This window comes from Chlorocebus sabaeus, chromosome 21, assembly GCF_047675955.1.
Source record: "Chlorocebus sabaeus isolate Y175 chromosome 21, mChlSab1.0.hap1, whole genome shotgun sequence".
NCBI classification, from domain to species: Eukaryota; Metazoa; Chordata; class Mammalia; order Primates; family Cercopithecidae; genus Chlorocebus; species Chlorocebus sabaeus.
This window is the reverse complement of record NC_132924.1, coordinates 80,864,778-80,879,997: the sequence shown is the minus strand read 5'-3', so window position 1 is coordinate 80,879,997 and position 15,220 is coordinate 80,864,778. Positions and strand designations below refer to the sequence as shown.

Here is a 15,220-nt window from a genome sequence, read left to right as displayed (position 1 = left end):
GCGGAGCTTGCAGTGAGCTGAGATCTGGCCACTGCACTCCAGCCTGGGCGACAGAGCGAGACTCCGTCTCAAAAAAAAAAAAAAGGAAGTATAACTTAAAATTACATCAGCAAATTTATGAGGGCTGATGCTAAGTAAGATTCTGCTAGAAAAGGCCTATGAGTCTTCCAAAGACACCACACTTAAAAATAAGGGTGGGCGAATAAGCCTGTTACTTCTTGGGGGCAAACTAGACTTATATCCTATGTGAATACCATGTAACGTTCCACCTGGAGGATGGGGTGGAAGGGAAGGAGAGGAAGGAGCCTGGATGGGAGGTGTCCCTGGAGGCAGGGACATTTGCTTCCTCAAAGCATATACATACAGGTTGAGCCTTTACATTTTGTGTAATATTATTTCAGTTGCGGATCCTTGAGTTTGCTGAGGCGTACTCCTAATCTATGCTGACAAAGGTTTTTGTTCTCTTTCCAGTTGGCTCTGGGGATTCTGCGGTTTGGATTTGTAGTGATATACCTATCTGAGTCCCTCATCAGTGGCTTCACTACTGCTGCTGCTGTTCATGTTTTGGTTTCCCAACTCAAATTCATTTTTCAGCTGACAGTCCCATCACACGAGGATCCATTTTCAATTTTCAAAGTAAGTATTTCTTTCACTTAAAAAATACTGAAATACATGAAACTCACTACTGTATTCTTAGAGAGCTTTCCTTTAATGCATTTGCCATGGGGTTTACCTACAGGTTGTAAAATGTATTCATATTTAAAAAAAAAAAAAAAAAGTAAATCCAGGCGTGATGGCTCATACCTGTAATCCCAGCACTTTGGGAGCCTGAGGCAGGAGGATCCCTTGAGCCCTGGAGTTCAAGACCAGCCTATGCAACAAAGTGAAACCTCACCTTTACAAACAATAAAATAATTACCTGGGCATGGTGGTACACATCTGTAGTCCCACCTTCTTGGGAGACTGAGGCAGAGGATCGCTTGAGCTCAAGAGTTAGAGGCAGCAGTGAGCTGTGATGGCGCCACTGCACTCCAGCCTGGGCAACAGAGCAAGACACAGTTTCAAAAAAAAGAAAGAAAAAAGAAAAGAAAAGGTAGCAAGAGAGCAATACTGAAAGTCAACCATATCTACCATACAGCTAATGTGAACAACAAAATTAAGTAACACTTACATTTGACTTAAGTATTTTACAAAAGGAAAAAATATATATATATTTATATTTATTTATATATAAAATAAATATATAAATATAAAATATTTATATATTTTATATATATTTACACACACACATACATATATATGTTTTTAAAGCTTTACCATTTTGTCCCAACTTTTAAAATGTTTCTAAAAATCTTATTTTGAAAGAAATTTGCTAATTGAGTTATGAAGATTTCCTATTTCTTGAAAAGCAGGTCTCATTCTTTTAGAATTGAAGTTCTTGGGTCCTTTTCGCATCCTATTTAGAAAACAAAAGACAATTTACCAATATGTAGATAGGGCAGCAGTTCTCCCTTCCTCCAGAGAATGCAAAATAGAACAGATAGTGTTCTTTGTTTTAAAACTTGGGACAAAATGGTAAAGCTTTTAATAACATAGATTTTATTTTTTGGAAATATACTTGAGTCAAATATAAGAGAAGTGTTACTTAATTTTTGTTGTTAACGTTAGCTCGATGGTAGATGTGTTTGATTTTTAACAACTCCCAACAGTTTTTGGGAGTTGAGACAGAACTTGCTCCAAATTGGAACCAACACTCTCTCACTTCCATCCAGAGGTATTCCAGAAGTGGAGTGTTCTAGAAGCAATTTGGGATCCAGTTTTGGCCCGCTTGAGCTTTTTGGGGTACGTGGATATGGAACCCAACTAGTTTCAAGAAGTAAGACCATGCATAGTGCACAGTTAGCCAGAAAACTATTTTCCAAAAGTGACATAGAGAGTCAGCTAAGAAATGTGAGGGGATCTAAACCCCCAAAAAGGGCCAGGAATTGAGCATACTAAGCAAAACTATCAAAGATCAGAAGTTATTCCCTGGACAGAGTAGTGATGGCTGTGAAATAAAAAATGATGACCAAAGAGACCTAATAATGGCAGGAGACCAGTGGTAAAAATGTGAAAAGTATCCAACAAAATTTGGCACTAGCCAAAGAGATTCCCAGCAAAAATGCCAGAAGCATTCTTAAACTAGTGTGCCGCCTACACTATGCTAATTTACTCTTCTCATATCTCCATCTCTACTCTCTACAATTTCACATTCACAATTAAACAGGAGCAGAACAGGAAATCGCTATCAGTCTCTATCAGTCTTTTTGCTTCCATGTTTATTTTTATTCGTTTGGAGATGTGTTGTATCCAAATTATGCATTAATATAGGGCTTTGGTGGTTTTTGTTTTTCTAATTGTAGGTACTACGCTCTGTATTCTCACAAATAGACAAGACTAATATTGCAGACCTGGTGACAGCTCTGATTGTCCTTTTGGTTGTATCCATTTTTAAAGAAATAAATCAGCGCTTCAAAGACAAACTTCCAGTGCCTATTCCAATCGAATTCATTGTGGTAATTGATCATTTTCAGACTCTGTCATAGTTACTTTACTGTTTTTATGTTGTAAATCCTTCACCATCTGTAGCTCAGGAGGTTTTAGTGGGGCAGGTCATCTCTACAGTTTCTGGGCATAATGTTTCACATGGTTTTCTTCTCATTCAGAATTTAATAACTTCCTCTTATGATTTTGAGTTAATTTTTTCCATGTGAGACAAGGAGAGTGCAGAGAGCACGACCTTTGACAAAATGTCGTGGTAGAGCCATTTGAATTAAAGCTGTGGTTCTCAATACTGGCGGCATGTTAGAATTGCCTCCGAATTTCTTAAGTAACAAAGCCTGGGCTGGAGTTCTTATTTAACAGGTACAGAAGTGGGTTTTGGCAATTTATTTTTTTCAAAGCAAAACTCTTACTTGCATCTCACATTTCTAACCTGGGCCATTTGCAACTTTGCAGACCGTGATTGCAGCAGGTGTATCCTATGGCTTTGACTTTCACAACAAGTTTAACGTGTCTGTGGTTGGGAAAATGAATCCTGGGTAAGTGTGTCTTCCATGATGGCATCACCATGCACGAAGCAGAGAGTTAGCAGTAGTGACAGGCGAGGTACAATCCGAACTGCAGGTCACCCTGCAGGTAACTCTCATCAGAATCCTCCCTGCACCCTGCATCCCTAACGAAGGCTCACTGTTTTCCTTCTAGGAAGGAGCTACAAAGAAAAGCAGAGTCTGCAGTTCCTTTTTTTTCAGCCTCCCCACAATGAATGCAGTTCTTAATACCAGAAAGTTTCTACTTGTGGAAGAACTCACAAACAAGACAAGCAGGGACGCAGACCAGCAGAAACTCATTTGAAAGTAAAAGTTAGCAAACTAGTGAAAGTATACAAATAGGCAAAGTAAGGCCAGACGCGGTGGCTCATGCCTGAAATCCCAGCAATTTGAGAGGCCTAGGTGAGAGGATCATTGAGCCCAGGAGTTCAAGACCAATCTGCACAACACAGCAAGGCCCCCATCTCTTGCTTAAAAAAAAAAAATATATAAATAATACAATAAAGAAAAATAGGCAAAGTAAATGGCTTCTCCTTATAAAGAAACACCAAGTGAAATCAGATTTCCTTGTCCATAAATTACTATAAACAATATGTAATGCTTTGTTTGAAGTTACTGAAGCCAAGTTCTGAAAGTTCAAAAGAGACACTGAAGGAACACAGGCACGCAACGTGAGCAGTCCAGATAGGCACACTCTGTCCTTTCTCGCGATCAGATACAAAACAAGGGTAGGGCAACTTTTCCCACTGCAAAAGGATGAGAAGCCCGGTTTGTACAAGAATTTTAAAATGTACTTCATTACATTTCGTGGATTGAGAAGGAAGATCATTTTGTGCTGTTTCTTCTAACCATAGCATCAGTTTCTTCCAACTTACCAAGGAAAGGTTTTCCTGTTTTATTTTTTAAAAAAAGACTTCTCTCTCTCTCTATGCTTAACAAGTATTTGAGAATTCCAGAAATCAACATTTATATGTATTTTTTTTTTTTTTACTTTAAAACAGCCAAATTCTTTTAAAGGCAAATATATGTATTTTTTATTTTTTTAAAGAAAAAAAAATTTTATTACCAGATCTTCATGTGTTACACTTCATGAATCTCAAACGTCACTTTTAATTTTTAAAGTTTTAAAGTGGAAATTAGGCTGAAACTGAAAGACTATTTCTAGGGTTTCCTTCTATTCTGCCACTTTCAAGTGATTTCACTTAACTTAAACGTCTTGGGAGACATAAACCAAATAGAAAAAATAAATAAACAAATGTAAAATCAAACAGGATCTTGTCAGAAGGGTTTGGAAAATAAAAGATAAGCTTAAGATCACCGAGTTACACCTTAAACACCTCAACAACAGTCTTATTTAGTGAGTATATTTTCAATGTCAGTGTACCTCTCTCCACAGTGTGTGGGGTATGGGAACAGGTAACCATTACATTCAACAGAGAGGCAGTGTAACCTAGTAGGTAAGCTCAAGTGTTCTAGAGACAGAGTGCCTGAGATTTGATTGTGACTCACTTTTTGAGCTTCAGCGCATGACCAAAAACTCTGTGCCTCAATGTCCTTGACTGTAGAAATGAGGCTAAAAATACTAGCTATCAAGTAGGATTCTTTTAAGAGTTAAGTGAGTTAATACATGTAACATATTTAAGTGCCTGACTTACAATAAATGTTCAAATTACACTACTATTGTTACTGGTTTAACACCTAAATTAGGTAGCAAGCGCTTGAGCTTTTTATGTTCCATTTTTTTTTTCTGGGTGATAATTGAGTAGGTATTTTAGGTTTTTGTTGATTGCAAATAGAATATAACTGGAAGGTAGTGATTATTAATTATTGCTAGCCTGCCGTTCATGAGTATTCCACCTTAGAAGCTATTTTGCAAAGTCTCATACACTAAATACAAATAATTTGGCTGAAGAAAAGTGCTCATTGAAACAGTAAAGAAAACATAAGGGGTATATTCAGATTTCAGAGGGATCCTGTAATAATAGCTAACAGGTACTTTGTGTTTTACAGTGTGTAAATAGTATTTGCATTTATTATTTGACCCTCCCACTAAACTGTGAAGAAAAGAGAACAAGGCCGGGAACCATGACTTATGCCTGTAATCCTAGCACTTTGGGAGGCCAAGGCACGTGGATCACTTGAGGATAGGAGTTCGAAACCATCCTGGCCAACATGGTGAAACCCCGTCTCTACTAAAAATACAAAAATTAGCCGGGCATGGTGGCGGGTGCCTGTAGTCCCAGCTACTTGGGAGGCTGAGGCGGGGGGTCTCTTGAGCCTGGAAGGTGGAGGTTGCAGTGAGCTGTGCACTCCAGCCTAGGAAACAGGAGACCCCCATCTCAAAAATCAGAGAACAAGTGTTATTATCCTCACTCTACAAATGAGGAAACTGTGACTCGGGAAGGGCAAGTGGCAGAGCCAGGAAATGAACCCAAGTCTTTAGACTGTAAATCTTCATCACACCATTCTGTCTACGGTGTTCAGAGACCAGAACAAAAGAATAATAAAGTCCTGGTTATTAAAAAAACAAAGCAACATTCCAAGCTAACCTTTGGATTTATAATGGCATCAGAATATGGTGTAATAGTACTTCTTCAAAATTAGAGCTAAAAATGTAGTACCATAGACATTCACAAAATGTGGAAGAGCAATTCAGAAAGAGTTGATTGGACCTAATTAACCCACTTCCAATAAGTCTGATGTCAGAAACAGACATTTACAGGAGTGGAATATTTTAGTAAATTGATGTTGAGTTTGAGATACATGCACCTTTTATAATACAAGTAGTAAATATAATTGAACTGATCTAGATTCATGAGGCGTAAGCACAGAAGTATGCCCTGTGAGTTGAAGGTTTCTCTGACATATATCACCTTAAAGAGAAACCCACTCTCCATTAGGGTCATGGTTGGCTCTAGCATTTCTGTGTAGTGTAGTGTAGGGCAGTCCAAGGCCCATCTGTTTACCAGGAGCTTTCCATGAAAGGTTATTATTATCAATGGAAAGAAGACTTTTTTGCTTTCCTTGTCTCACAATTGTGTTTGCTCAAAGGGCCTTCATCTATGGATAACTATTGGGAGCATTTTGAGTAATACTTTGCAACCCCAGCATAACAATACGAGTGAAATAGAAGACATTTTGCAGGAAGCTTATAGGAATACATATGCACATTATAACGTGGTTCTACTGGCAAAATCATATCTCATTTACGCTATCCTTGGATTGAATTTGCAATTTTTTACCAAATTCAGGCAGTGTTGCTTTTCAGCAGTAAGAAAGCAGATTGCAAAGTTGTCAGTGGAGCTAAATTCTCGTTAATCATACTCCAAAGTGAGACACAACTCAGCCTAGATTGCATTCATTCATAGATTTGTCCAATGATTATATCAGTTTATAAATTGGTTGGTGACATTCAGACTTGCTTAAATTTGATTTTAGATTTGAGCCTCCTAATGCACCTAATGTGACGGTTTTCCAAGAAACCATAGGAGACTGCTTTGCCATCGCAATGGTTGGATTTGCAGTGGCCTTTTCAGTTGCCAGCGTCTATTCCCTCAAACACGATTACCCACTTGATGGCAATCAGGTAAGTATACAAACTACACTGGGTCTCAATGGGCAACTTTAAATAATATTTTGCACACATAATATCAATGGTGCCACTTCTGAAAAAGGTTCCTTCTTGTTTTCCTGTCAGGAGTTAATAGCCTTGGGATTGAGTAACATAGTCTGTGGAGCATTCAGAGGATTTGCTGGGAGTACTGCCCTCTCCAGATCAGCAGTTCAGGAGAGCACAGGAGGCAAAACACAGGTATGTCAAGATCTTTGCTGCAAGCACCGTCCTAGCATTAGTAACTAGGAAATTCAAGCCAGGGGAAAAGTTGAGTTGGTGATAATAATTTTTTATCCTCACAGATTGCTGGGCTTATTAGTGCCATCATCGTGCTGATTGTCATTCTAGCCATTGGATTTCTCCTGGAGCCTCTACAAAGGGTAATACTCTCTTTGGATAGCATCTCTCCTTTTGGTGGTAAATCAAGGACCCTGGTTCTTAAATTCTGAAAGCACAAACTAAACTGGGGGAAAGGAGGTAATGACAAATTCTCAAGTACTTTTCTTAGCCAATACTCTGTGTGAGCCAAAAATATTTCTTTTCCCCTGGCAACGTGTTCTGAATGTTAGGAACACAGATGCCCAACCTGCCTTACCTTCTCTACACTTTGCATGTGCATAGCCCCAAACAGAATTAATGTTGAAATAGGAGGGCACCTGGCACCACACCTTCAATATGCATGGACTGAGTCGAGGTTTTCTTAAAGGTTAAGGTAATCAGGCCCTCTCTCTAATTCAGAGAATGGCGCTACCAGCCACACAACTCGTTCTTAGGAACACACTCTGAAGCTCCTAGAACTTTGGTTTAACTCCAAGACCAACACTGTTGGATTATGGGATGGGAGTGAATAGCCAGCACAGACCTCCCAGCCCTACTCTCATGCTCCTCTGCCTATAAGCTTGAGGGTTTAGTTTAATGCTTTGTAAACTGCTGCAGCACTCAGATGTAAAACATACCATCAGACCCTGGAAAGCAAAGGCTCTCTAGGAGACAAGATGACAGTAAATACATTGTTCCTGTGGTTTTAATATAATTTTGAGGTGGTACATGGAGCCCTGCTGACCTCCTTCTAATCCTGGCTCTGCCACTTATTATCTGTGTGATTTTGGGCAAATTACTAAACCTTGCTGAACCTCAAGCGCATTTGTAAAATAGAAAGAGAAATAATACCCACTATAGAGAGTGACTATAAAAATAAATAAGAGCATGTATGTGAACTACTTAGCTGAGGGTTTGGCATATGATAAATACTTAATAAATGATAGTCATTATTGTTAACATTATTATTCTTCTACATTGCATTACACTTCTGGCTACAAAGGACACAGAGATGAGATACAGCCCACCAATGTCTATTGGCTGTTACCTAGGCCTTTTTTCCTTGTTGGTTGGTAGCCAAACGGTGACTTTGGTCCCAGGTTTCTAGACTCCCAATGTGGTCATCTCAAAAAGCTCACTGGCCAAATCCATCTTCAAGCAGGGCAGAGAACAATTTGCTAAAAATATGCATTCTCCATAGGCTATACTTCTGATTTCAAAATAAGTGGCATAAAAGGAATGAAAAGGTCACCACTAAAGAAACAGAAGAACGTATCTCAATAAAAATAAACACACACACACTCACCCCTACAGAGAGAACTCCACCCTCTCATACTTCTCCCCAGGTGTAAACTTGGGTTCTACCCAGCCCACATCAATTTGGAGACACTAAAGAAATAATTACCAAATCTTGTCCAAGATTTAATCAAAGCCCTTTTTTAAAAGGGTCCTGTGATATGTTCTTTTTAGATCATTGTGGTCAGGAATGTCTTTGTTTCATTCACCTGAATAACTATTTTGCTTCTTTTTATCATATGAAGGCAAAATAACCCATAGTAAAAGCTCATAATAGATATTTGTTGAGTTCTCACTGCGTGTCAGCAGAGCTCTAAGCATTTTATCTTCATTTAATCCTTTATATCAAATGCAGTATGGATATCAGGTTCCTGCGGGAATTATCCCCCTTTCCTTTCTATGATTTCTTAATGCTCTGTAATCTTTACTTTAAAAGTACTCTGTTATATATGTATGTCATTGTAAATTATTTCAAATTATTTTTCCGTAGAATACTGACTAGATGGGAAATAACGCCCAATAAAAAAAAAAGAAGTCTCTTCGCACAGGTGTCTCTTGACATATTTTATACTTAGAGAATTTAAAGTCCTGCAAAGTGGAGAGGCCTGTTGTACAGGCCTCTGAATTCTTCACCTAGCTACCACAATGGTGACATCTTACATAGCTGTAGTACAATATCAGTACTATACATTAGTATAGTATGTTAAGTAGATTACAGACTTTATTCAATTTTCAGCATTTTTTAACTGGCATTCACTTGTGTACCAAATTTTTTAAAAGTCACTTAAGACCATATTTCTTCTAAGTTGTGACCTCTATTCTCACAGTTAGTAAAATTAATTGCTTAGATATTATATTATAAGGATTACCTGTGAAAATTAGAAATAGGCAGATCAGTTCTACCGTCCTCAAGATATAAAAATAAAAACTGGGTATGGCTTTTCTTTGTACATTGTGTTTTCATGGTATAGCAGTATACAAATTCCATACTCTATTCAGAATAAAACAACGTAAATTGGCAGGGGGAATGGGAGGGTGAGGGGCATGTTCCTACAATTATGTTAAAATCCAAAGAACAAAGAGAATGTACTTAGCTATTCAGCATTTTTCACCCTAACTATCACAATACCTGCAAGACAAAAGATCATATTCTGGCAGTGGAAGAATTGGAAGCCTGAAGTGTGGCTGTAGGGATTAGTACTGGCCTGGGAAATATTCATTCATTGGCTCAGCCACTCATTCACTGACTTATTTTATTTTATTTTATTTTATTTTATTTTATTTTTTATTTTTTATTTTTTTTGAGACGGAGTCTCGGTCTGTCGCCCAGGCTGGAGTGCAGTGGCCGGATCTCAGCTCACTGCAAGCTCCGCCTCCCGGGTTTACGCCATTCTCCTGCCTCAGCCTTCCGAGTAGCTGGGACTACAGGCGCCCGCCACCTTGCCCGGCTAGTTTTTTGTATTTTTTAGTAGAGATGGGGTTTCACCGGGTTAGCCAGGATGGTCTCGATCTCCTGACCTCGTGATCCGCCCGTCTCGGCCTCCCAAAGTGCTGGGATTACAGGCTTGAGCCACCGCGCCCGGCCTCACTGACTAATTTTAAAGCCCCTCCTATATGCGTTTAACATAGTAGGTTCTGGGGATACAGCAGGAACTAGATAGATATGTTTCATGCTGTCTCAGAAAGCCTGCCTCAAGTCATCTCATTCCAGGACCTCAAGCTCCCCAAGCTGCTATTATTATTATTATTTAACAAAGAGCAACCCCCTTCTCCTTGACTCCAATAAACAAACACACATTAGACTGTCTCTGCTTGGGAAGAATTTATTCCAAGTGTTTATCTGTCATATGTCTGAAGGTCTGCCTTTCTCTGTCCCAAGATGCAGGCTACTAAATGCCATCAGATCATCTATCTCATAATCACAAGAGCAGTCTAGGCCTTGTCACTGTGGTGGGGACAAAGTCATTCATAGGAACAGGTCAGAGTCCCAGTTCTGGTGTGTCCTGCGTGGCATCGCACACAGCAAAAGGGTGTATGCTTTGATTTGCTTTGAGGCCCTTTAAAGCACACACTTATCTACAGCCTTCACCTTTGCTTCCATATGACTTATTTCATTAACTTAAAGTACATCTGATGTTTATGTTTTTCACAGTCCGTCCTGGCAGCTTTAGCACTGGGAAACTTAAAGGGAATGCTGATGCAGTTTGCTGAAATAGGCAGATTGTGGCGAAAGGATAAATATGATTGTGTAAGTAGAGGCAATAGTATTTGAAAGAGAGATAAATCACAATAGCATTTTAATGTTAATGTGAAATGCATGTTTATATTGTAAACTAAGTGAAAGTTTGTTTCTATATATCTGTTCAAAATAACATTAGTTTGTTTTATTTATTATTTTTAAATTGCATACTCTAATGATCGTTTTCTGGGACTTTAAAAAAATGGGCTACTTTTAATTTAAAAGAAGGGGCTCCATGAAACACTAGTCTGGAACTTCCTTAGGCCTATTCTAAAAGTTCTTGCAGTAATCCGAAAGACTACAGAAAATCTTGGAACTTTAGGGTATGCATGGCTTCTGTTTTTCATTACAGAATGTGTTTGTTTCCACGAATCTGTGAAGAACTTAATTTCCGAACATTCCTTTTGGAAATACTCTCATTTGGAAAGGCTCCCCTTGCTCTCACATGCTTTGCTATTTTAACAGGGTCAAAGTCTGTGGTGTAAAAATGCTTGTTAACATACCCTTAGGTATTTAAAGATCATAACTAGTAAACTACAGTTGATTTACTTTTGTGGGGCATTTTAACACCCTTTTGGCATGCTAAAATTCTTATAAAGATAGCAACCATCAATTAAATCCACAGACCAAGAGTAAAACATTAGTATAAGCTCTACCAGTTAATTTGTTGATTTTTTTTTTTTTTAAGAGATAGGATCTCCCTCTGTCACCCAGGTTGGAGTGCAATGGTGCCATTCTAGCTCACTATAACCTCCAACTCCTGGGCTCAGGCGATCCCCCTGCCCCAGCCTCCTGAGTGCTATGACTACAGCCGCACACCACCATCCTCAGTTAATTTTTTAAAATTTTTTGTAGAAACAGATTCTCACTATGTTGCCCAACTCCTGGCCTCAAGTGATCCTCCCACCTCAGCCTCCCAAAGTGCTGGCATTACAGATGTGAGCCTTCATGCCTAGTCTAATTTGCTGATTTTAATGAACAGCAGCTGGTTATATTAGGTTGCTGCAAAAATAATTGCGGTTTTTGCAATTATAATTACCACTGTGACAGACAATTCCATTTCCTAAATGGGTTGGAAATGGGATTAGAAATGAATACACTTTCTTTGAATCCTCTTATGTTTGCTTGTGTTTTTGTGGCCCAGAACCTGAGCCAGCAGAAATGACCTCTTGAGACAAGTGTCTTCTGTGCACTTTGCTCCCTTGCCCAAGATGACAACTTCCAACTTCCACCACGTCTGGCAAAGTTTTTAATTTTTTTTTTTTTTTTTTTTTTTTTTATAGAGACAAGGTCTCACTGTCTCTACAAAAAAAGAAAAAAAGTTTTTTTAAAGACCCCATCTCCACATTGTACTTTAATCAAAGTAAATTGTAGTGTATATGTTGCTTTCTTTTCACAGTTAATTTGGGTCGCGACCTGCATCTTCACCATTGTCCTGGGACTCGGGCTAGGCCTGGCAGCTAGTGTGGCATTTCAACTGCTAACCATCGTGTTCAGGACCCAATTGTGAGTGCTCAAAGTGCTCTGCATCCAAGCATGCTTGGACCTGCCCAAATCAGAAGAGAAAAAAAAATGTCACTGGCTAAGAGAACAGTAGTTGGTTGATAGGTGTGCATTTCTATCAGGATGGGGTAGTTTATCCTCCCTCCAGTTGCTCATCTCAAGGCCTGAAGGGCAATAGCATGGCCCAGCTTTAGAGTATCAGCCCAGGGAGGAGACCTGCTGTTGGTCTGCTCCTGTCTTTGACTCCAGTTCAAATAAATCATATAAATCTCTGAGTCTGTTCTCCCAGCTATAAACCAAAAGTAATTCTGTTCCAAGCAGGTTTAATGTCTTTGCTTTGTACTTGTTAAACATGGAAATGTGTTACTGAGACTGTGAGATTCTTTCCATCTAGTGGATGGATTTCTTTTATAGGTTGTTAGATTGCACTCATACCTTTAAAATATGGAGCTGGATTAGAGAACTTCTCAAAGGCCCCTCTTACCTTAAAATTCTACAAAAGCCATTTGGAATTCTTGATTTTTAATAATAATTCAGTCCAAGCATCTTTTTTGTTATTATTTATTTATTTATTATTTTTTGAGACAGAGTTTCGCTCGTCGCCTAGGCTGGAGTGCAATGGTGCAATCTCGGTTCACTGCAACCTCTGCCTCCTGGGTTCAAGCAATTCTCGTGCCTCAGCCTCCCAAGTAGTTGGGACTATAGGTGCCTGCCACTGCGCCTGGCTAATTTTTGTATTTTTACTAGAGACGGGGTTTCACCATGTTGGCCAGACTGGTTCATGAACTCCTGACCTAGGGTGATCTGCCCACCTCAGCCTGCCAAAGTGCTGGGATTACAGTCATGAGCCATGCCACCCAGCCTTGATTTTTAAAAATCTTTGCGATGTAACATCACTACCATGTGGTTGCTGAGCCTATTTTGAATTACATGGTGTGACAGAGAAAGAGGCTTCCTTGGGAACTAAGGAGTTCTAGAACAGAAGTTGTTATCACAAAGTCAATCTCTGACTGATGGAATACATCGATATTGAAATTCTCCTGCACTCTTTCATTTATTTATATTTCATTCCATTATTTACTGGGAACCCATCAAACATAGAGACAAACTGAATAGTCATAAGCAAGTCATTTTACTTTTCCATGTCCTCATTCATACAACTGGGGAATCATATCTGCCTTACCTCATGGAATAACTGTGATATTCAGAAACAAAATGGCAAAAGCATATGGAGTGCTTTATAAACTGTACCATGACAAATGGGAGGCACATTTTAGGTGCTGTGAGAGGACACAAAGATAAGTAAAACAAGGTGTTCACCTTCCAGAGTCTCTGATAGCATGATGATTCCCCAACCTTTTACATTTTGAAAAGTGAGCCTGCTTTGGTATGCTGGGGAAAAAAAATCAGTGTTAGCCTTATAGGCTTAACAAACATACATGAATGATTTACTTGGTATTTTTCTCCCGACAGTCCAAAATGCAGCACGCTGGCTAATATTGGAAGAAGCAACATCTATAAGAATAAAAAAGATTATTATGATGTAAGGGAGATTCATTTTTTTCTTTTACTTGCTAAATGATATTAAGTATGGATCTAATGGGCACCATCTAACAATGCTTCTCTGCCTTATAGATGTATGAGCTGAAAGGAGTGAAAATTTTCAGATGTCCATCTCCTATCTACTTTGCAAACATTGGTTTCTTCAGGCAGAAACTTATCGATGCTGTAAGGTTTGGGGTTATTTAATGTTTTTCCTTGTAATCTTACTGAATATCTGGGAATGTCATTATTCTGTAAGGTCATTGTTGAGGCTGGGTTATGTCACATATGTTGAGGTGGGGTTGTGTCAGTGTTTTTTGTCCCATGTCCCAGAGCAGATGAAACTACCTTATGGGAGTTTGTTAACAGGTTGGGAAATAAGCCTTTTCAGCTGACATGTAATATAGAAGAATCCTTTTCTCAAATTCTGCTGTAGAGTAAAAAAAATTTACCACATTTTGGGCTGCTGGCTTTTAGTAGGTGTCATCCTACAGATTTTCTTTGGGTATCAACTTCAGAAACAATGAAGGAACATTTAATATTTGACTGCATCATCAAGAGATTCAGTATAGCAGTTGTAAATGAATAGTTAATACTGAATGACAATAAATACTGAGTGTCCCTGGCAAACTGAAGAGATGATGACAAGGAAGCAATCTTGACAGTTAACAAAAAAAACTCAGTCCTCCCTCTTGAAATATGCCTTTGGTCTCTCTGTACCTTGCATAGAGCCTCTGCCTTAAACTTTAACTATTATTATTAGTTTGATATGCGTCAGATATTTTTCTACCCACTTTTTTGTTGTTGTTTGCAAAATGAGATTATATTGTATATTTGGTTTTCTGTACTGCCCTTTTCAATTACTCTAGTAAACTTCCATCTAACTATATTTTTTGTCAAGGATTTGTTTTGTTTTGTTTTGAGACAAGGTCTTGCTTTGTCACCCAGGCTGGCACGATCACAGCTCACTGCAACCTCAAACTCTGGGGTTCAAGCAATCCCCCTGCCTCAGCCCCCCAAGCAGATGAGACTCCAGGCATGTGCCACTATACCCCACTAAGTTTTAAATTTTTTGTAGAGACAAGTGCTTGCTTTGTTGCCCAGGCTACCCTTGAACTCATGGCTTCATGCAATCCTCCCACCTTGGCCTCCCAAAGTCTTAGGATTAGAGGTGTGAGCCACCACATCTGGCCAAGGATTTTTTATTACATAATTTGATCCTCCTCTCTTATTTATCTGGAACTAAATATTACAGCAATAAGAATTCATTAGTGTCAAAAAAACAAAAAACAAAAACAAAGATTACCCTCAAATATAATACTAAAATTATAAAATAAAATTATATAACATACAATTATATAAATTTTAATAAGATAAAAATTACATACAAGCAGAATACTTATGTAGGTGCCACTCATATTCAATAAATAGAAAATAAATAAAATAAAATCCCCTAAGAGTTGCGTAGGTTCCAAACACAAACAGATTCAAATAGAGTTTACGTCCATTCATGGATAATTTATGGATGAATCCTGGACTGTGTTATACAAAAACTTTTGACTGTTGGTAACTGCATACAGGTGGAGTAGACCATGGGTCTGATACAATGTTGTTGCTGAT

The 15,220-nt window shown here is 38.6% G+C and overlaps 1 protein-coding gene across 1 annotated transcript in view; it reads left to right on the top strand.

Moving 5' to 3' along the window:
- The window catches only part of SLC26A3 (solute carrier family 26 member 3), a 48,280-nt gene that overhangs the window by 23,582 nt on the left and 9,478 nt on the right, over nt 1–15,220 (top strand). Inside the window, exons 7-16 of the mRNA XM_007982559.3 lie at nt 472–636; nt 2,403–2,555; nt 2,998–3,080; nt 6,528–6,675; nt 6,787–6,900; nt 7,005–7,082; nt 10,469–10,564; nt 11,955–12,061; nt 13,532–13,601; nt 13,694–13,786. Of these exons, the coding sequence (XP_007980750.1) occupies nt 472–636; nt 2,403–2,555; nt 2,998–3,080; nt 6,528–6,675; nt 6,787–6,900; nt 7,005–7,082; nt 10,469–10,564; nt 11,955–12,061; nt 13,532–13,601; nt 13,694–13,786 (1,107 nt within the window). The remainder of the gene's footprint in view (nt 1–471; nt 637–2,402; nt 2,556–2,997; nt 3,081–6,527; nt 6,676–6,786; nt 6,901–7,004; nt 7,083–10,468; nt 10,565–11,954; nt 12,062–13,531; nt 13,602–13,693; nt 13,787–15,220) is intronic.